This window comes from Equus przewalskii, chromosome 17 (genome assembly GCF_037783145.1).
Source record: "Equus przewalskii isolate Varuska chromosome 17, EquPr2, whole genome shotgun sequence".
In the NCBI taxonomy this organism is placed as follows: Eukaryota; Metazoa; Chordata; class Mammalia; order Perissodactyla; family Equidae; genus Equus; species Equus przewalskii.
The window spans coordinates 38,232,158-38,254,424 of record NC_091847.1 but is presented as its reverse complement, the minus strand read 5'-3'; the positions used below and the strand labels follow the sequence as shown (position 1 = coordinate 38,254,424).

The 22,267-nt window shown below is 39.8% G+C and overlaps 1 protein-coding gene across 9 annotated transcripts in view; it reads left to right on the top strand.

Annotated features, from left to right (window-relative positions):
• Window positions 1-22,267, top strand: part of ACVR1 (activin A receptor type 1) — a 122,615-nt gene that overhangs the window by 88,498 nt on the left and 11,850 nt on the right. For all 9 annotated transcript variants that reach the window (XM_070579833.1, XM_070579827.1, XM_070579825.1 and 6 more), the window contains 5 exons: window positions 259-470; window positions 4,958-5,057; window positions 8,672-8,818; window positions 15,840-16,115; window positions 20,003-20,200. In XM_070579833.1, coding sequence (XP_070435934.1) covers window positions 259-470; window positions 4,958-5,057; window positions 8,672-8,818; window positions 15,840-16,115; window positions 20,003-20,200 — 933 coding nt within the window. The remainder of the gene's footprint in view (window positions 1-258; window positions 471-4,957; window positions 5,058-8,671; window positions 8,819-15,839; window positions 16,116-20,002; window positions 20,201-22,267) is intronic.

The following is a 22,267-nucleotide window of genomic DNA, read 5'->3' as shown; positions in this document are numbered from 1 at the left end:
AAAGCTTTTTCGCATACGTGCATTAATACAGTTGGTTCTCAGTGGAATTTTTTCAAACTCCAGGTGTGTCTAAATGAATAATGATTAAAATGACTGGGCTGTTGGCCAGGCGTTAGGAAGTATTTCAGTTTTAAAGCTTTGTGACTTGTGAGATTTTGTGGTCAGGATCAGGAGCTACTTGTTAGGGTACTGGTTATGCTAAATAATACGTAAATAGTGTTCCTTACAGCCAATTACCCTTTTCTCCCCCATCTCCAGGGAAATCCTTTCCTGGAACACAGAATTTCCACTTGGAGGTTGGCCTCATTATTCTGTCCGTGGTGTTTGCAGTGTGCCTTCTGGCTTGCATACTGGGAGTTGCTCTCCGAAAATTTAAAAGGCGCAACCAAGAACGCCTCAATCCCAGAGATGTGGAGTACGGCACCATCGAAGGGCTCATCACCACCAATGTTGGAGACAGCACGTTAGCAGTGAGTTTGTGACCCCAGGGAATCCCGAGTGTAATGAAGATGGCTGAAGACACTTTCTTCTTTTCCAGCATGAAACGCTGCCCAGTCAGCGGGTGACTGGACGGTGTGCACTCATACCACTGGTCACTCACGTCCTAAGGAAGCATATGCTTAGTCTCCCCTGTGTGAGAACATTTATTTTAGACAGACATTGACATTAAATGAGGGAGGAGATTTATTTTAGTAAATTCTTCGTAGTTATTTTTTTTGGGGAGTAAGGGAAAAGGAACAGAGAATGGCTGCCTATAATTTTGGGGGGTGGTGTTAGAGTTTATGGTACTTAGTTGCTCTATTTTTAGCAATGAAAGTGCTTTCCAAAAAAGCACTTTTTGCTTAATATTAAAAATCACTTTCCCTTCTAGATTAATTCAGCACCCTGTAATTTAAGACTAAAACTTGACATCCAAAAAAAGCAGCTGTTAAATTTTTCCTGCTCCTGTGCTGCCCCCTTGTGGAGTGTAGTCATTTGGTTACACCAGAGCTGTCCAACAGAAATTCTTGCGCCACATTTATCATTTTAAATTTCCTAGCAGCTACCTTAAAAAAAGTCAAAAAATAAAACCCACAGGTGATATTAATTTTAACAATATATTTAACCTAATATATATAATTATTATCCTTTCAATATATAATCATAAAGAATTATGGAGATATTTGCATTCTCTTTTTTTTGAACTGAGTTTTCAAAATCTGGTGTGTGTTTCACACTTAGAGCATCTGTCAGTTCAGACTAGCTGCATTTCATTTGCTCAGTGTCAGCATGTGGCTAGTACCCTCCCTAATGGATAGCACAGGGTTAGAAACCATTGTATTTATATATATATATATATTTTTTTTTTTTTTTTTGAGGAAGATTAGCCCTGAGCTCACATCTGCTGCCAATCCTCTTCTTTTTTTCTGAGGAAGACTGGCCCTGAGCTAACATCCGTGCCCATCTTCATCTACTTTATATGTGGGACGCCTGCCACAGCATGGCCTGACAAGTGGTGTGTAGGTCTGCACCTGGCATCCAAACTGGCGAATCCAGGGCCACCAAAGCAGAACGTGTGAACTTAACCACTGTGCCACCAGGCTGGTCCCTATTTATATGTTTTAAAGTTACTCTTTTGCATATTTTAAAAGGATGAAATCACATGAAAAAGTGTGGCCATCTTCCTTTTTTTACTTTTTAAAATTGTCAAGTGTTAATTTTTTTTTTTTTAAGATTGGCACCTGAGCTAACAACTGTTGCCAATCTTCTCTCTTTTTTTTTCTTCTTTTTCTCCCCAAAGCCCCCCAGTACATAGTTGTGTATTCTAATTGTGAATGCCTCTGGTTGTGCTATGTGGAACGCCACCTCAGCATGGCCTGATGAATGGTACCATGTCCGCACCCAGGATTCGAACCATTGAAACCCTGGGCCGCTGAAGTGGTGTGTGCCAACTTAATCACTCGGCCACACTGCTGGCTCCTCAAGTGTTAACTTTAAAGAAACTTTGAATGAGAAAAGGGAATCACTTACTATAAATAGGTTACCATAAAGGTGCAGAAGAGAAGAGTACTAACATTCTAAAGGGATACTATGCTGGGTCTGATGCCTGTGCTGAAAAAGACAAAGATTAGTCAGTGTTAGAGAGATGTTAAAGATTTACCAATACCAAATCGAGACTCTCTCTGTCATAATCTGATGAATGGAAGAACGACTGACGTAATAACTTTGTCATGTGATTCCATGCTATTTAATGCCATGACCATGTACTGCATAAGATCCTCTTTATTAAGTCTTGTTCTGCTAGGTGACAAGCTTAAAAGTAAAAGTAGTCCTGCAGTTAAGCCTGCCCTGCGACTTCCTTGTTGCTGGGGAAGACTTGTCCTCACCAGTCTCTGTTGCTCTGGTGCCTGGCGCGTTGTTAAAACATTTGGTGGTGGCCCATACAGGCTGGGCAATAGTCCATTCCGCTGCTTTCCCCCTCCCTGGGCCACCCGTCAAGTGTCCTTTTTGGTATGCAAAAGGGAGAAGGAATCTTGTTTATCTTCCTTTTACCTACCTGTTTAAATCGTGTATGGTGAAACCGGGAAAAGATGGAACTAAGGATGTTTCTGTTTCAAAAAGTAGAGAGAGAGTTTTTGCTAGAAATGTACTTAGAAGTTTATTTCAAGTTTTAAGGAAAATTAAGCAAGTTTATTGAGTTAGTAGCAAGAAGATCTAAGTCTGAATCCTGACGAAGCTTTAGTAAAGCAAGATTCTAAAACTTCGTTCCTCAGAACTGCTAACGTAACTGATTATCATGGGCAATAATAAGCATATCTAGTGTAAATTACTGTTTAAATAGCTTCTATTACTTTGAAAGAGGAATGGGAGTGTATGCTCAAAGAGTCTTCTCAACTCAACCGTGTTAGATGACAGTATATCAGGATATGATAATGCAGTAAAGAGGACTATTTAAGACACGTTGTCATGCCAGCCCTGATGGCCTACTAGTTACAGTTTGGCATGTTCTGCTTCCGCGGCCTGGGTTTGGTTCCTGAGTGTGGAACCACACCACTTGTCTGTCAGTAGCTACACCGTGGTGGCAGCTCACAGAAGAACTAGAGGGACCTACAACTAGAATATACAACTATGTACTGGGGTTTTGGGGAGCAAAAAAAGAAAACAAGAGGAAGATTGGCAATAGATGTTAGCTCAGGGCAAATCTTTCCCAGCACAAAAAACCCAGAAAACAAAATCATGTTGTCATTATCGATCTATGTACTTGCTTATTTAAGCAATATCCTCATTTACGTGATTCAACAAAGCGTACCTTACTGAACAGCTTTGCTACATTGAAAAAGAAGCCTGGAAGCCCAAGAGTTGAAGTAGATGTTTGTCAGTCTTCGGTTGACTCCCCTCTCCCCCCATTAAGTCTATGAACTAGGTTTATTTATTTATTTATTTACTTATTTTATATTTTTGAGGAAGATTAGCCCTGAGCTAACATCTGCTGCCAGTCCTCCTCTTTTTGCTGAGGCAGACTGGCCCTGAGCTAACATCAGTGCCCATTTTCCTCTACTTTATATGTGGGACGCCTGCCACAGCATGGCTTGACAAGCAGTGTGTAGGTCCGCACCCGGGATCTGAACCAGTGAACCCTGGGCCACCGAAGCGGAACATACAAACTGTACCACTGCGCCACCAGGCCAGCCCCTGTGAACTAGGTTTAGAACCAGGATTATACAATTCGAATAAACAACACATTAGTTTAACTTTCAGAATTATTCTCTCAAAAATATTGAAGGAACAAAGAGAAAAATAACAGCAAAAGAGAATGGTTAGGGAGATGTGAAACTACATGATCTATATTCAATTTCTCGTTGATTATCCATTTTGTGATTTTTAAGGATTCTAAATTTACTCCTTTGGATGTTCAGATTTTGGTAATTTTGCTGACCAACAGTACTTCACAGTGGTGCTCAGAGTAAGAAAAGGAAGATGAAATTTAAACAAATCAGTGTATGGCTTTCCCAGGCCAGCTAAGCGTTTGGGAAGGGATGAGCTTTGGCGAATGTTAGGTCAACACTGCCGCAACCTTACCACCATCACCATGGGCACCATATTGTTTGTTCTCGACAATCCATTCCTGATACAAAAAGACTTCTGCTTCTTGGCTTGCACTGAGAAGAAGAAGGAAAACTTTATGAATGAACTAACAGGGAATCTTTTTTACAGTATATTCAGTTTTAGAAGTAGATTTGGGACGTGGTTTTATGTTTCTAATGAAAGTTTTATTTTTCTCTCTTTCTGATTTGTGGGTAATTTCATATCAAGAAATGAGTTGTACTTGTTAATTTTTGTGACCCTTCTGTTCCTCCCCGGCCTGAAAGGTGACCTCCATCCAGGTAGCCCCTCTCTGCTTGAGTATACCAGTTGGATGACCCACATGGCCATTGGAGGCTTTCCCTACCAACGATATTAGAGTTGTTTGTTCTTTATTCCTAATTTGTCTGTTCCTAATTCGAGTTCCTTAGCTGGCATGTCTGCTAAAGTGGATCCTTTGGTGGATATTTATGAGCAGAGCAGAATATGGTCCATTACACCCAGCCTTTCTACTTGGAGGCCCTTTCTCCTCTTTTTGCTTCACTTACTCTTCTTTTACTGCTTCCCCTGTGCTCAGCCCTTGCACTTGGACTTTATAATTTGCGTCTTCAACTTTGTCCACCTAGCTTCTTTTTTTTGGTATATTTTTTTCTAAAACCCTGGATGCAAGAAAGGACTACTTATCCCTCAGGAAAACCTGTCACGTATTAGGGAAAGGGCCAACTTCTGGTTTTCATAAGAAATAAAATCAGTCCTTCCTCCAGTGGGGCTTTCCATGCACATTAACGGGCCACGTGTCCAGGATTGCCGCCTCTGTGCGACTGACATGCCTGCTCTTACTCTAAACTGGGAGCTGTTTCTCACAGTTTCCTTTTCTCCTTGTCTTGACACACAGGATTTATTGGATCATTCGTGTACATCAGGAAGCGGCTCTGGCCTACCTTTTCTGGTACAAAGAACAGTGGCTCGTCAGATCACTCTGTTGGAGTGTGTCGGTAATTCTTTTTTCCCTTTCTTTGAAGGTTATGTACAATGTTAGATGGGGTTCTAGAAGTAGGATGGAACTTGGACAAACTGCGTCTTGTTGTCTGTTGCTTGTTAAATGTCAGGAGATGCGGGGCAGCCGTGTCATATAGCTATGTCTCTGTTCTCGGGGACTCGTGTTGAAGCACCTGATCTTTTTGAACTTCTTGTCAAAGGAATCTGTCACTCATTAGTGTAGAGAATCCCTCGTCAAAAGCTTTCAGCTGCAGGTAGACCCTTTGGGATGATGGAAGTGCTTGAAAATGAATTAATATGACTGCTCCTGACTGTAGGCATTGAGTGATCTGGAGTAAGTATTTGGACAACAAAGTTGCTAATTACAATTCTCTAATCCCTCTCACTCTTCCTCTGCTTTAAAAAAAAAAATGAAGTAAATTTGCTAAAGCTACCTTTGTAATTGCTTTATTTAAGCAAGAGCTATATACATTTATCTATGGCCTCTCACATTTTCCCCTTATATCAACATATTTATATGTAAATATAATCATAGTGTGTATATCATTTGTGTCCCTTTTAAGCCTACACATATTTCAATATATTTGTATACATCATACATATTTTAAAAGATTGTGTAATAATAGTCTATTGAATATAGTTTAACCTTAACAATACTACTTGAAAAAGTTTTTGCACACGTTGCTTCTTTCTTTTGAGGGCTCAGAATAAATTCCCAGAAATTGTGGTTCATGGGTCAAAATTTGTGACTTTTTTATGGTTTGGTTTTATATATTGCCAGATTGTCCTCTAGGAAGATGGTGCAAAATGCTTTTTATAAGTCCTGATTTTGATTAGTTTTACTTTTACATGGCGGGTATTTGAGAGCCATGTGGTCGTTTTCTTTAATTTCCCTTGTAGATGGCATGCAGGGATGGCCACAGTAGTCGAATGGGTTGGCGACGTCTCCGTGCTCTCCCAGCCCTCCTGCTTTCTTTGGGCTGGACTTTGAAGCTTTTGGGAGGCAGCTGGCTATCACAAGCTACCTCTATCACTTAGCTGCTAGCCTCTGGCTTTTCTTACTGTTTTCATGGAAACCAGGACACCCCTCCCCCACAACCCAATAGTGGAAAGGGGAACGGGCAGAGGTAGTAAGAGCAGAGACTGCCACCTCCAGGCACAGAGGCGGCCAGCAGGAGCCTGTGGCCTTTTCTCTAGGTCTGCAGCTACTGTGGCTGTTTCTGAATGCCACTTCATGCCTCTCCTCCATAGTGGACTGTGAGCAGAGAAAATAACAATGGAAAAGCCCCAGATGTGCTCATTGCATATAACCAGGGTCCCTGGTTGTACTGGCTAACATCCTGTTTGATTATGAACAAGGGTGTCTGGAAAGTGGTGAGGAGGCAGCGAAGGGGGGACATTTACCTGTCTTGCTTACCCCCCACCCTCCTGTCCCGTGGCCACTGTCCATTCACAGAGCAGCAGATCACAAGATCAGCCCTCAGAGACTAACCCCAGTGTCCAAGGGCAAAATAATATGGCAGCTTTAAAAATATGTACTGTTTCTGGTTGTCTAGATATTCATCTTTTTTTGAAATAGTGTAAATTCAGTTGTAGCGTTTCGTTGGTGTAGTGCTAAACACTTTAATAAAAACGGTATCTTTTCAGTAGCTTGTAGTTAGCGTTCATGTGGTACAGCCTTGAATAAAACGTGTGTGATGAACTGCCTGGAGATATGTTATCATTTTTGGTTCAGAAACACGGGAAGTTGGACTAGATCAGTTGTTAACAGACGGTGGTCCGTGAACCCCTATAATTCAGGTACCTTAGGGATCCCTTTTTGGGCCTCTATGGCCCGGACTTTTGGGTAGCTCTGCTTCTGTTGTTAGGGACTTCTGCATAAGGCTGCATTTACAAAAAGCATTTGACAACTTAAAAACATTTGAAAACCATTAAAATAGGTTTCTATTTTAATTCTATCTACGTACCCTGACATGTATCTCTGTTTTCTTTAAAAAACGGGTTTAAGGCAACTTTATAGTAATGTCCACAATTCTCTAGGATACTTTTCTCTCCTTCCTAATGGCAATATGAGGAGAAAGGGCAAATAAAGATGCAGAATGGAATCAAAGGCAGGAAAAGATTAGCATACCATTTTCTAGCAGCTGATTTTTGTAGCATCTTAGCACCACCTTTCATCTTGAACTTCAAATGCTGGGCAATTGCTATGACTTTATTAAAATTAATCCTGTACTAGATTTTATTAAAATTAATCCTGCACTAAATGCTCTTTTTGTGACCTGACAGTGGCCCACAATGACCACTGACTGGCCACATTTAACACCCGTTTAGATGATTTGTTGGTATTTAATGGGGACATTGTTTATCCTAAGGGAATCCAGATTGAGTGGTTTTTGATTGTGTTTCAAGACATAATCACCTGGACAGACATGCTTTCTCTCTGCCTGTTTGGGTTCTCAGTGGCTTAGTTTTTCAGCAAAGAGCTGCGTTCCTGTCTATGCAGGTGGTGCTGCAGCTGCTTATTACAAGCAGAGATTCCCAGCAGCCACTGGCCTTGGTAGAGAGCCCTGCTGCCCTGCACGTTGTATTTCCTGCTGCATCGTTATCTAGGTGCTGCAAATGTCTTTACCCTTGGTTATACCCCGTGCTGATCCCCATAGTCTTGTGGTAATTACCTCCTCCCCCCAACCTCCTTGATCACCCCTACCTATAATTAAAGAGAAGAATGGGAGAGGGAGCACGTAGTTGAGAGGCTGACAGTTGTGGTCTTGCTGTAGGAGGGGGCATGCACCCAACAGATCAGATCACAACTAATTGCCACGTTTGTGAAGACGTCTTCTCCAAGTGGCCTTTTCAGTGTAGCCCACTTGGGGCATCACAGGGGCTGTCTAACAAGCAAATACCCATGACCAATGTCAGAAATCAGAACTGTTCTGGGATTATGTATTTAAGACTTTGCAAATCCTCTTTTGAAATACATTCTCTGCCAAGAAATCCTTTAGGAATGGCAGTGGCTGCTTGTCAGTCTCCTACACAGTATTGTTTTCTCTGTTGTTGGTGTGTGTATGTTTTTTAAAGTCCTTCAGAACACACATGTCAAACTTCATAGTCTCTTTTGTGAAAAATATAAATGCATATGTAAATTCACAGATCTGGACTCTTAGAAAGTGCCTATGTTGATCCTGTCTGAAAGGAAGGAATCAAGTAAGCCAATTAATTTAGCCACATACGCTTTTTTTGGTTTTCAACACAACACTGAAGTCTAATAATCTATCATTATCTAAGTTTCACTAACTTTCATGTACTTTTAAAAACCATATGCATTTCATACCTTTTACTAGAGGAATTTAAATGTCAGCCTTGTAATTAGCACTTAATTGTACAATGGAGATACCAACGGTGTTTAATTTGTTATCACGATGGGGTGGATTGTAGGGGTAGGTTCCACTTTATTTTTGTATGTCTTTACAGGCAAAAGGTTGTGGTATTTATACCCCCGAACTGAGTTTTTCAGAGTAAACAATGGGAGGGATTAAGAGTTGCAGGCATGAAGTTTATTGGCCACTTCTGTCCTCCTGTCCAATGTCGCCTCTGTGTTGCTTTCCAACAGGGAAAGGCAGGTATGGAGAAGTGTGGAGGGGCAGCTGGCAAGGGGAGAATGTCGCTGTGAAGATCTTCTCCTCCCGGGATGAGAAGTCATGGTTCAGAGAAACAGAATTATACAACACGGTGATGCTGAGGCATGAAAATATTTTAGGTAAGTACAAAGATAATCCCCTCGTTGATTGTATCTAGAAAGAAATAATTGCCTGCCGTTGCCCTCTCTGATTTGGTATATGTGAATTTGCGAGTCTCTCCTGAAAAGCAATATAGGGATCATCAGCATTTATATACTGTTTAATTTCCTTTGAACACCAATTTCTTATTTAAGTCTGCAAAGAAGCTAAGTTTGAAGATTCTTTGGATGATGAAAAGGAAATCGTTACTGCTAATTCTTATTCTGCAGGTCGTTATTTAAACAACAAAAATTTGCCCCATATTGTTCACTTCAAGGCTTCCTTGGTTGTGCTACTCACCCCACCCTTTTTGAATATTTATTACTTGAATCAAACTAAGAAAGATCTTTGGACGATTTCCTAGAGATTCACAGCTCCCAGGGACATCGTAATTAAATGCACATTCCCTCAAACTAGGCATCGTTTTTAAAGCCCAGATTTACAGAGGGATTTAGCATGCATTTTAATTTGGAAACTAAAGCTCAGAAACATTTGTGAAATATGCGAAGAGCCCATTGAAATACTGCTATATATAAATATAAATATAAAAGGTGAGAATATTCTTTGTGCCCATTGACTTCTATATTTTTGAAAAGTTTCTCTAAATGTGTTTATACTAATACATGTATGATGAATGCTGGAGCAGTAGTTCTTTAATAGCAGATAGAAGGTTTGTATAGAATCTGACTCTCTGCAGGATAGTGTTGGCCACTTCATGGCTATTGGATTAGGTTTGGCTTATAGGAAGGGCGTTGCCAGGGTTTATTTCTATTCCAGTACTGTCACTTTAGTATTAAACCTGAGTCAAGTTGTCTGCAAATAATGGTTTGACAGTCATCCAAAGCTTTGCTTCAACAGTATGGTGGTATGTTCCGGCTCAGAATTGTCCCAGTTTCTGCTGTTGTTTTCTCCCCTTCGCTTACTCCTTGGGCCCCAGCCATTACCTCACTTGTGTTGTTGCTGTTGGCCTCCCCGTTTCCAATCCATCTCGCCACACTGAGTTATCTTCCGCTGGGGAGCTGAGATACTTCTGCTCAATGTGTCTTTGATGACTCCCACATTGCCTGCAGCGTTTGTGACTTCTGGTCCTGGCAATCCATACTCTCTCTATTTTGGGGTCTCAAGGAGTCTCTAAAGCTTCCTCTACAGATATGCCCATGTGCAGCCACTTCTGATATTTACCGTTCCTTGGGATTGCTATGAACATTCAGATGTCTGTGCCTTTGTTCATGTTGTTCTTGATCACCCACTGTCCCTATCCCTTCCCCCAACCACCCTGTCCTTAATCAGAATTTCTCAGTGTTGGGGCCAGCCCCATGGCACAGTGGTTAAGTGCGCACGCTCTGCTTTGGCGGCCCGGGGTTCGCCTGTTCGGATCCCGGGTGTGGACATGGCACCGCTTGGCAAGCCATGCTGTGGTAGGCATCCCACATATAAAGTACAGGAAGATGGGCTTGGATGTTAGCTCAGGGCCAGGGTCAGCAAAAAGAAGAGGATTGGCTGCAGATGTTAGCTCAGGACTAATCTTCCTCAAAAATATAAAACAGAACTTCTCAGTTCCCTTCCAGTTTCGCCCAGTGGATTTAACTGTGCTTTTCTGCACTCCCTCACTGTGTACCTCTGCTATGACTCTTACCACACGCAGCCTTGTGTTGCAGGTAGATGCATATGTGTAACAACAATAATGACCTGTTAGTATGCAGCCAGCACTGCTTTAAATGCACTAAGTGCGTTTTCTCACGTAATCCTCACCACGACCATAAGAGGGTAGATATTCTTATTTTCCTACTTTTAACTCATGAGGTAACCATGGTACAGAAAGGTTAACATCACCCGGCAAGTTAAACAGTGGAGCTGTGATAGACTCCAGGCAGTCTAACTCCTAATCACGGTTCTGTACCCAACATGGTAGTTAGCTATAATGGAATTGTTTCTTAGATTCTGTTGTCAGAGTATGAGGTGAAAATTCATCTGCAATCAAAATTACCCTTAAATGTCCTGATTTTTCCGCTGACACTGGAACAGACTGAGGTTGAGCAAGGGATAAAGCATTGGTTATGTTAGAAGCTGTGATGTACAAGAAGTACTTATCTTTAAACACTAGAATTACTCTTAATGGGCAGGTGCGCATACTCTAAGAAGCATGTGGGATCTGAGACTCATTGAAGGAAGGGCATGTTCAGGCAAAACTTCTCATACTCAGGAGGCCCCCAGGTTCATTGAGCAAAATGCTCTAGATATCACTGTGCTGTGCAGGTAATCACTTTATCCATGCTCCTGAGTTAAATAACCTGGAATGATACACTCCATTGTACACAGAGGACAAGAATTATTTCCACTGTTTTTGGTTTCATACTCAGTGCTGATGACAGTACCCCACACGTGCTGGGTGCTCAGTAAATATTTATTAAATTAGACTGAATCACAAGAGAAATTTGAAAGTCACCTTTGCCGTATGATTCATGTGGGGGAAGTTAGGTTCCCTCAGTGTGATCACACAGGGTAAAACATTGTCCACTTCTTAGTACTCGTGCTCCATGGAAGTTCTGAAATCATGAGATCTTTCCACCCTCATCATAATTATAGCCATATGGATTGATCTTACCATGTAGTCCTTTTAGTGGGGAAAGCTCGTAGAAATGCACCATTAGAAATTTGTTAGAAATTTGTTAAATTTCTTTCCCTGCTTTACCAGTTTTCTGGAGGTAGAGACTTTAAAGTTTTCTGTGGTCATTTTCTTTTCTATCAGAAGAGCATATTGTTTTGAATATCAGACCATGATTTCCTCCCACCCTTGAGTATTGCTAACTCCAGCCTCCCAAAAAACATAATTAAATTACATGCACACACACGTGGACACACACACATATACATATACATACATACATACATACCTATATGCATACATATAAAACTCTGGGCCCTTGTTGTTTATCCTCCTAAAACAATATCTCGCAGACAATTAGTTTGGATTTCCATTGTTCCTTCTGCTGTCTGGTGTAGAAGTCAACAGATAAGTGAATAATGGGACGCTCTGTTGTGTGGTGGCAGGAGCAGTGGTTTGGGAGTTTGGGAAGCTGGTTTCTACTCAGCACCATTAGAGGCCCACTGTGTGACTTTAGGCCAAAATTGTATGTTTCAAACATTCTTTTCCTCATCACTAAAACCAAGGAATTTGAGTAATGTGAGAATTTTACTCCAGAGTCTCGTCTTACGTTCTTTTTTAATAAAATTGTGGTAAAATATACGTAAAGTTTACCATTTTAATCATGTTAAGTGTACAGCTCAGTGACATGAAGTATGTTGACATAGTGCAACCATCACCACCCTTTATCTCCAGAACCGTCTCATACTCTTAAAAGGTACTGCTGAACCATTTAATTAGTCAGAGTTTTTTGAGACCAGTTGGAAGGAAACTACTTGCAGAGGATACTAAGTTACAAAATTGTTCTGGTTTTAACTGAACCCTGAGCTATTTTAAAATACAGTCCTGCCTTGCTTAATGACAGGAATATGTTCTGAGAAATGCATCGTTAGATGATTTTGTCATGTGAACATCATACAGTGCACTTACACAAACCCAGATGGTGTAGCCTACTACACACCTAGGCCATAAGGTGCTAATCTTATGGGACTTGTTGTGTAGGCGGTCTGTGGTTGACTGAAACGTCGTTACGCGGTGCATGACTGTATGATAATAACCAACTCTTCTCGGACACTTACTGTGTATTACGCATGAGATGGAGCATTTTCCCTAATAACTCTTTTATTTTCACGATAACCTTGGACATAGATGATGATATTATCTTTATCTTACAAATGAGGAAACCAAGGTGGCAGTTTTACTTGACTTGTGTGAGATCACCCGCCTCCTGAAGAAGAGCTCAGGCAAGTCCTTCAGGAGGTATTCTCGAAGACAGCATTGTCATAGGAGATGACAGCATTGTTATCATAGGAGATGACGGCATTGTTATCATAGGAGATGATGGCTCCGTGCATGTTATTACCCCTGAAGACCTTCAGTGGGACAGGACGTGGAGGTGGAAGACAGTGATATTGACGATCCTGACCCTGTGTGGACCTAGGCTAATGTGTGTTTGTCTTAGTTTTTAACAAAAAAGTTTAAAAAGTAAAAAAAATAGAAAACTTATAGAATAAGGATATAAAGAAAGAAAATATTTTTCTACAGCTGTACAACGTGTTTGTCTTTTAAGCTGAATGTTATTATCAAAGAGACAAGAAGTTTAAAAAAAATTTAAAAGTTTATAAAGTAAAAATGTTACGGTAAGTTAAGGTTTATTGAAAAAGATGTTTTTTTATAAATTTAGTGTAGCCTAGGTGTACAATGTTTATAAAGCCATTAGGCGTGTACAGTAATGTCTTAGGCCTTCTCATTCACTCACCACTCACTCACTGACTCACCCAGAGCAACGTCCAGTTCTGCAAGCTCTTGTTCATGGTAAGTGCCCTATACAGGTGTACCATTTTTTACCATTTATACTATATTTTTACTGTACCTTTTCTATGTTTATATACACAAATACTTACCATTGTGTTACAATTGCCTACAGTATTCAGAACAGTAACATGCTCTACAGATTTGTAGCCTAGGAGCAATAGGCTATTCCATATAGCCTCGGTATGCAGTAGGCTATCCCGTCTAGGTTTGTGTAAGTACACTCGATGATGTTCGCACAACAACAAACCCACCTAATGATGCATTTCTCAGAACATATCCTTGTCATTAAGTGATGGCCTGACTATATTTTAGCTCTCGAGGAGCCTGGGAGGATGACTTTGGCTGTTAATATAAGAGGCTTCTAACCTAATCGCTTTCTCTGCTTCTTATAAACATAGCCAATAGCTGTGCCTGCGTTCCAACTTATGGGTACCTATTCAACCTTCGCTGACAGCAGAGTGCTTTGACTCAAAGTGCAAAAATCCCATAAAAATGCTCTAGCATTTTGAAGCAAGTGTAGTTATATAATACACACTTGAGAGAGAAACAGTTTAAAAAAATCCTGCTTATTTGAGGTAATTTTTCCTGAAGGTCTAGAGCATAATTAACAGGACAGACAAAATCCTTCTCTAAGACCTAGGGAGCTTAGGGAAAGTGAGAGAATAAAAATTTATTTATTTATTTAATCAGAGACTATTCTCCCTTGGGCCGAGAAATCAGTAGAGGCTACAGAAATATACAACTATAATTTAATTTCTTTTGAGTGGGATATTTATTTTTGAGAAAGTCATTAAAGATTAATATCATTTGGCTTAAAATGATAAAGCAGGAACATTTTCTTAAGTAAGAACAACTAATGTCTGAGTACACATTTTGATTCATACTATGGCCGGCTGAGGGCTCTATGAGAAACAGCTACAGGGAGAAGAAGACAGAATGGAGAGTAGGGAAGAAGCGAGAGACGAAGGCTGGCTGTGGGAACTGGCTCAGAAGAAGAGGGAGAAAGAGGTAGGGGATCAAGATGTGGAAATGTTATTCAGTTCACTCTGCAGATGTCAAATTGTCTTTCTCTGAGGAGGTCAGATTGTTTGAGGGCAGAATGCTAGAGTGGGTAAGAGTGTGTGTGCCGGGGACCATTACAGACCTGAAAGTCGAGGATGTAATCTACCCGCATCATGTGGTCTTTTGGAGGATGGCATGTGGAGTGCTTGGCGCATTGTTAGTACTCAATGGTATTAGCCACTTCTCTTGTTGACAATGATGGTCAGATAGGGGACTTTTATTCCCAGAGCCTTCCTGTGCAAGGCATGACGTGCCGGAACAGCTAGCCCCAAACTTGGAGCTGGGAGCAACTTAAAAGCTGTGTGATCCTTGGCATCTCCCAGCAGCAACTTGATTATTTGCAAAATGAGTACAGTGATCTTTATCTTACTGGTCTATTGAGAAAAATCCCGTGAGAAAATATATGTGAAAGTGACGTAAAATTTATATAAAGTACTAAGCAAGTGTAAGGCATTTTCATGTATTTTCCTTTTACATTACACTTTCACAAGTTATTTAATTCTTCCTCAAGGCATATCTGTTTTTCTTTTAAATTTTCTTTTCTATTTATATGTCCCAAATTTCACTGTCCATAAGGTTCATATGTATATATGTATATATATTTATAGTTCTATACATACATATATATATATATATATATGAATAATGCTAGAAAATCTCTGTAGCAGAAAAGGCAAGCACATACATCAGAATTTATTTTATAGGTTTGGAAGTGCCTCTGACTTCCAGAGTTCTTTCAGTGTGCTCAAAAGTCCCCTCAGAATGTCTAGAAAAATCTCTGGGCTCATGTTGCCCTTTGCAGGTATATGCTACAGTACTGTTCACATTATATTGTAATTTTTCCTTTTTATATCTGTCTTTTCTAGCCAACAAACACTGTCATCTTGGTTTTCCTGTGTGACTGACAAAGAGCGTCATAGGTGCTTGTTATATTTGATTGGTTCCTTTTTTTAATTTGATGAATCAGTTAATCACTTAATGTAAACTCACCCCTTTGTTTTACATCTGAGCAGAGATATTCCAAAGAGCCTAAATGAGTTGCCCAACGTTACACAGCGAATCACAGGCAGAGTTGAGACTAGAACACAGGTGTCCAGGTTCTAGGTTGTGTTCTTTTTGGGTGGTTGATGAATGATCTGTGCTTGGAATGTCAGCATGATGAAGACTTTGGCACCATCATGAGTAGGCACAACGATATTACTCCTATCTGAATCTTAATACAATGTAAAATATTTTTTTAAAGGATTATTTACAATGGAAATGAATATGAAAATTTCCTGTTCATTAGCAGTGCCCTTTTATTGAATAAATACTATTATTTTTCTCTGTTGATGCCTCTGTAGACCACCTTTTATAGTAGTTGGTTAGTTTAATTATTTTTTGTTATAGATGATATCTCCTGTATGGGTCACTATTTCCATCCTAAAAGTTACAATGTGGAATTCTCACATGTCTGTTCGTTTTGTTCTTGCTCTCTCCAGGTTTCATTGCTTCAGACATGACGTCAAGACACTCCAGTACCCAATTGTGGTTAATCACACATTATCATGAAATGGGATCATTGTACGACTATCTTCAGCTCACTACTCTGGATACAGTTAGCTGCCTGCGAATAGTGCTGTCCATAGCTAGTGGTCTTGCACATTTGCACATAGAGATATTTGGGACCCAAGGGAAACCAGCCATTGCTCATCGAGATTTAAAGAGCAAAAACATCCTGGTTAAGAAGAATGGACAGTGTTGCATAGCAGATTTGGGTAAATTTTTTAAAATAGTTTTTAATTACTGTTTTTATTTTTATTGTATTCCAATGTTTAGCCAGATTGCATCCTTTTTCTCCCCTAACATTTCAAGCATACAGACAAATTGAAATAACTTCACAGTGAACAACTGTATATCCACCACCTACATTCTCCTGTTAACACCCTACTGTTCTTAAGCTTTATCACCTGTCTATCCATCCTCCATTCCTCAGTCCGTCTTAACCTTTGATACATTTCAAAGTAAATTACAGACAAAAGAGTTCTTCCCTGCAAAGACTTCAGCATGCACACCACTGTATCATTCACTAGAGTTCCTTATTTGTTTAGTTTTTTCTTTTCTGGTAAAATTTCCATTTTATGTGAAATGCACAGATCTAAAGTATACAATCTCAGAATTTTGAAAAATGCTGTAAAATTCAAATCACAATTGAAATGCTCACCTTCCCATTACCCTAGAGAGTCACCTCGTGCTTGTGCAGCCGGTCCCTGCCTCAGACCACCTGCAGAGGCAACCAGTACTGTCGCATTCTGATTTCATAAACTTTTAGATGAAGCAGGTACACAATTCAACAAACTATGGAATGAGTTGGTCTTAAAAATTGTTTCTAAAGTAGTTGTTCTGTAACCAAGGCAAAATTGTCAATCGGGAAAGAGGAAAAAAATCCCCAAACTAATTTACCATTTGTCCTGCTGGGATAGCTCATTCTTATGGTGTTAGGGTAATGCTTAGTGTAGCTTTAATTGCATTATAAATAAGATTATTTTCATTTATAGTGGCATTCTATGTAAAACCATATTCATTTTAGACCCCTAGAATATTGGCTGAATAATTATGCTGATAAGAACTGAATTGTAATTTTGGGTATTCATTTCAGTGGACTATTGAGAGTCCTCACTCTACTTGATTAAAAAGTGGTTTATCTTATATTCATATCATAGTGGTTATTGTTTGATAAAAGTTTAGACAATATTAGCTCTAATTATATAAATGATAAAATTTATTTTTGTTGGTGAACACAAGGGATTTGACATGTCAAGAAAATTTATTTCTTTTGAATCCCTCTAAAGTCTGTGTGTGCATGTTGAGATATTATTTTACAGTATTTTTTTTCCAAGTATGAGAATGCATGGCCCTAAAGCTTTTTGCAGGCAGGTTGAGTTGTGGTGTAGACTTACGCTGTGCTTTTGGACCCAGGGTGATTTGAATTTCCCAATTATATACTCGGTATTTCTGTGCAGGTCTTTTTATCTATCTACTTACCTGCCCTAAGAGCTGCCTGCTTATACGTAGGACAAAGGTAGGGGGCTCAGTAAAGGGGACTTCAGTGTTTGACACTATGCATTGTACTTCTGTATTGTTTGAAACTTCTACAGTAGCACGTTTATGTGTTAATCATGTTACTAAAAATCAATTATGCCCACCTTACAGGATTCTTATAAGATTGAGAGATTATTGTAAATGCTTGGTAAATCATTCAAATGGTAGCTGCGGTTGTAGTCCAGTGGTCCAGGGAAGATGGACAAAGGGAGGCAGCTGTTGGCTTTGGTTTATGGGACTTGGCTGGAGTTTTGCAGTAAGTCCCACTGATTAATTCTTCAACTACATTTCTTTTGGCCTGCAGCCCTCTGATTGGATACATGGATTTGTGCAGAAGTCTGTGTTAAGGGGTCGTGATTCAGGGGAGTAGATTGGTAGTACAGGGGATAGCTGCTGGAAGACCACAGTTTGTATGTAATTTTTCACTTTATACCCAGAAATGAAGGATCACTTGTTAGAAATCATGTTCTGTTATTAATACTGCAAAAATAGCAGTATTTTAGCAGAAATACCTATTTATTATTTATTCTATTTATTTTTCTAACTTATTATTAAAAAAATTCAAAACATACAGAAAGTTTAAAAGAATAATAGAAGAATCATTCATACCCAAAATACCTAGATTTAACAATTCTTAAAATTTTGCTGTATTTGCTGTATCTCTATGTGGCTGTGTGTACATATTTGCTAATTCATTTGAAAATAAGTTGCGGACATCACAACACTTTACTCCTAAATACGTCAAAATGCATCCCGTAAAAATACTTCAAAATATATCTCCTGCTTAATCACAGTTTATCACACCTAAAAGTTATCAGTAATTCTTTAATATCATTTAATATCCATTTTCAAACTTTTCCAGTTTTTTCAAACAAGAATTCAGCCAAGGTTCACACATTGCATTTGGTTGTTCCGTCTCTTTAGTTAGTGTAATAATTATCTATTGCTGGGTAACAAATTACCTCTAAAACTTAGCTTAAAATAGCACAAATTTATTATCGCACACATTCCTCTAAGGGTCAGCAATCTTGGAATGACTTAGCTTTATGCTTCTGGCTCAGGGTCATGGGGGTGACAGTCAAAGCTTGAATCAGGGCTGGAGGAACTTCCAAGATGGCTCTCGCACATGGCTGTTGACAGGAGGCCTCAGTTCCTCATCATGGCCCTTTCCACAGGGCACTTGAGTGTCCTCGTAACATGAAGAGTGAGCCAAGAGAGAGCAAATAGGAAGCCAAAATGCTTTTTGTGTTCTAATTTTGAGATACGCACTTACTTCTGCCATATTCTGTTCAGTAGTCCAGCCCATACTCAAGGCATGAGAGTTGAGCTTCACTCCTTAAAGGGAGAAGTTTCAAAAGACTTGTGCCCATATTTTTAAACCACCACAGCTAGTATCTTAATGCTCTATTTAAATTACACCTTTTTAATATTCTGTTATTTTGATTCTTTGGTTCTGGCAATGTTGGAGGGGCATATGTGGTTTGGGAAATGTACACAGTAGCCTTAGAATCTTGGGGTTGATTATAAAAATAAGGGGAAGAGGAACCAGGCTGATTTAGTTGAATGCAGTTGCCAATATCTTTGCTAATTATGAAGGCTGAGATGACATATGTGCTGTCTCCCTGGCATTATACGGAGTCCTCATCCCATACATTCAAAGCCATAGAGTGAAGGAGAAGCATGCTCCTTAGATGGCTTGAGGGATCCCCAAAGGATCATTGGGTTGCAAACGTTTACAGGGACTGCTTGCTCCATTTTGGCATTTTTCATTATTTTGAGTGTGACAAGAATCATTTTCACTTGGTCTGCATACGCATCAAAAAGTAATTCTACTTTCAAATAAACCATGCACATATCTGCCTATTCCTCCCTGGTCTGTGAGGAATGCCAGCTCTCTCTAATTGAGTGAGGAATTCCGAGATGAGTCATGGTTTAAGAAGGTGCTTCAGAACCATTTAACATGAGAGTTGTGCTTTGAATTGAGGTCCAGTTTAGTGTTCTCTGGACATGTGACTGTGGAGAAAGGCCTGTGGCTTTGGGCAGTGTTATTGCTCAGAGGAGCAGCTCTTCCCTTTGGGATGGAGCGGTTCCTGTAGCAGTAGCCGCTTTATGGAGTGATAAATTACCTCAAATTCTCTGTCTCACACTGTTTGAAATTTGTGTTCGCAGACTAGTAGGAGTTGGGGTGCAGCCTGAGAGCTTAATTTGCTTCTTGTTAAGATACTTTGAGGCTCCCGTTTAACCTGTGGGTCTGTTTTCCTGTGGACTTCCAACACTGGCCTCATATTGCTTTGATGGATTAGTTTATTATTTACCCGAAACTTTTTGTCTCGGAAGTTCATATGTTAACCTAATAGCCTCAGAGTGTTTCTAGCATTACTCCTCCTTGCTGCTCTCACAGAAGTCATCAAAACAAGCGTTCCAGAGATCACTGTGGGTGTAATGCAGCAGTGACCATGGATACCACAAGAGGGTGCTTTTGATTGGAGTTGGTTTAAAATTCTTCAGCAACCCTCTATGAGTATGAAGTGAGCTGACTGACACTGTTTCCCCTTCCTTTTAGGCCTGGCAGTCATGCATTCCCAGAGCACCAATCAGCTTGACGTGGGGAACAACCCCCGTGTGGGCACCAAACGCTACATGGCCCCCGAAGTTCTAGATGAAACCATCCAGGTGGATTGTTTCGATTCTTACAAGAGAGTCGATATTTGGGCCTTTGGACTTGTCTTGTGGGAAGTGGCTAGGCGGATGGTGAGCAACGGTAGGTATCTGATCTAATATAATATTGTCCTTGTCGCAGCCTCTTGATTGTGTTACCTTTAAAAGGGCAAAGGGAATCTTTAAGTCCACATTGGTCCATGAATCATAACTTGTCAAGCTATCAGCATTTATATTTGATTTATTGCTTTTGATTTTGATTTATGATTTATGGTAGGTGGAATGTAATGGCACTGTGTTTTAATTACACTGGAGGAAATAATGGTTGAAAAAGAGTATTTCCGGAAGAGACTAGTTATTCTTTGTTTTGTTTTTTTTTGATTGGTCTGTATTTCCTTCCTTCCTTCCTCCATGTGCGTAGTCTTTCTTCCCAACCTCCCTCCTTTGCTCTTCTCACAGGTGAGGTTTAACATGAGGAGAAGGCTTAAGTAGCTATTAGATATTTTTACTTCTTAAGTTTGGATTTTTGAAAAAGGCTCAGGTTGTACCTTCTGAATAAGTGAAGTTTAAATTTAGGACGCCTTGAATAGGCGGCTTGTGCTGGTCCTCTTATCAGTGGGTTTTATGAAATGGTGTTGCCTTAGCAGTTAGGGAAGCATATGTCAACCCTTTTGAACAATAAACTCTCTCGTCTCTCATGTATCCAAAGCAGCCACAAATACATTGTTGAACTTTACTGTAAGTACTTTGTATTCTGGAAGCACTAGGTATTCCCTTTCAAATTGCACATGCCCCCTCTACCTACAGAGTGGCCATCATACCAGAATCTCTTGACTTGATTAAATCAAGCTTTTCATATCTTCAGAACTGGAAATCTTATTTCACAGAGGTTGTGTCTGAAATTGTTCCAGAAAAACAGAAGGAAATGCCATAAAAGGAGAGATTACTATTCATTTACACAAGATACTTTGCTCTCTTAGGATCCATTGGAAATCTGGATTTGAAGTATTAAAGAAATAATGAAGTCTCTAACATCTATGCACCATCCTACCTTCCACTGATATTTTCTTGTAAGGATTGAAATTCTTAGGACAATCATAATTTTCATGAATAACACAGCCGGAGAATGGGAGGTTCTGTGAGAGAAGTGAAATCGGGGTAATTTAAGATAGTCTTAGTGTGCAATAATGAAAATTGGCATGCCTTCGTGGTAGCTTTTTTTTTCCTAACACCAGAGTGTTTCTGCTTTTAAGAAACTCTCTAAGGGTGTCAAAGCCAGTTCCAGTTAAACATAAACACACATGCATTGTAACCTGACAGTTCTTTCAAAGTAAAGTCCTTTTTTTATTTGATGGAGTCATGAACATTTTCTTGGTGATTGTTTCTCAATCATTGGGAACTGCTGACTTGCATTTTGTGCCATTCAAGTGCCTTGAGAATTGTTTGCAACAGAGAGATTGTTTTGGTGATTTATAAAGTTATGAACTTTGCCTGAAATTGCACATCAACTTCATTTCCCCCTCCCCCTCCCCTGTCATTCTTAAGCACCTTGGAACTGAAAAAATCTAATTCTAATTAGTTTATCATAACAGAAACTTTAGAGAAGGATTGGTGTCATAATACACCATCTGATGAGGAACTTGTCCCAGACTAAGAGGAAGCTCATAGTCCAAGGCCAGGATGGTAGCAATCCAGCTCTGGGTGTGCTGGAGTGGTGCCAAGCGAGTCTGTGTGATGAAAGCCAAACTTGGCAAAAACTTGGGATCTGAGGCTTTGTAAGAACTCATGTTGCAAACTAGTTCCCTGTGTTATGGGCATAAACCCAATTGGCCTTTAAAGATCAGCCGTGATTAATAGCAGTCAGTGTGAAATTGGAGTCATCAGGTTAAAATTTAGCATCACAAATGGTAGTTTGCTTGATCTGTCCTGTGTTCAACATTACTTTTGATTAAATCATGAAGGATAGAGGAAGAGAGAATATTTCGGTTGTTTTTTGATTGATCCCCACCTTACATCATCATTTAGATTATTTTCTAGTTCCTAACACTTTGTGGTTGAGTTTTTGTTCTGGGGTGTATGTCATGTCTCCTTTGAAATCCACTGCTGTCCCTTGGCAATGACTAATTTGCTGTTTCCCCCTTCTCTTTACTCCTTCTTCTTGCATTAATAT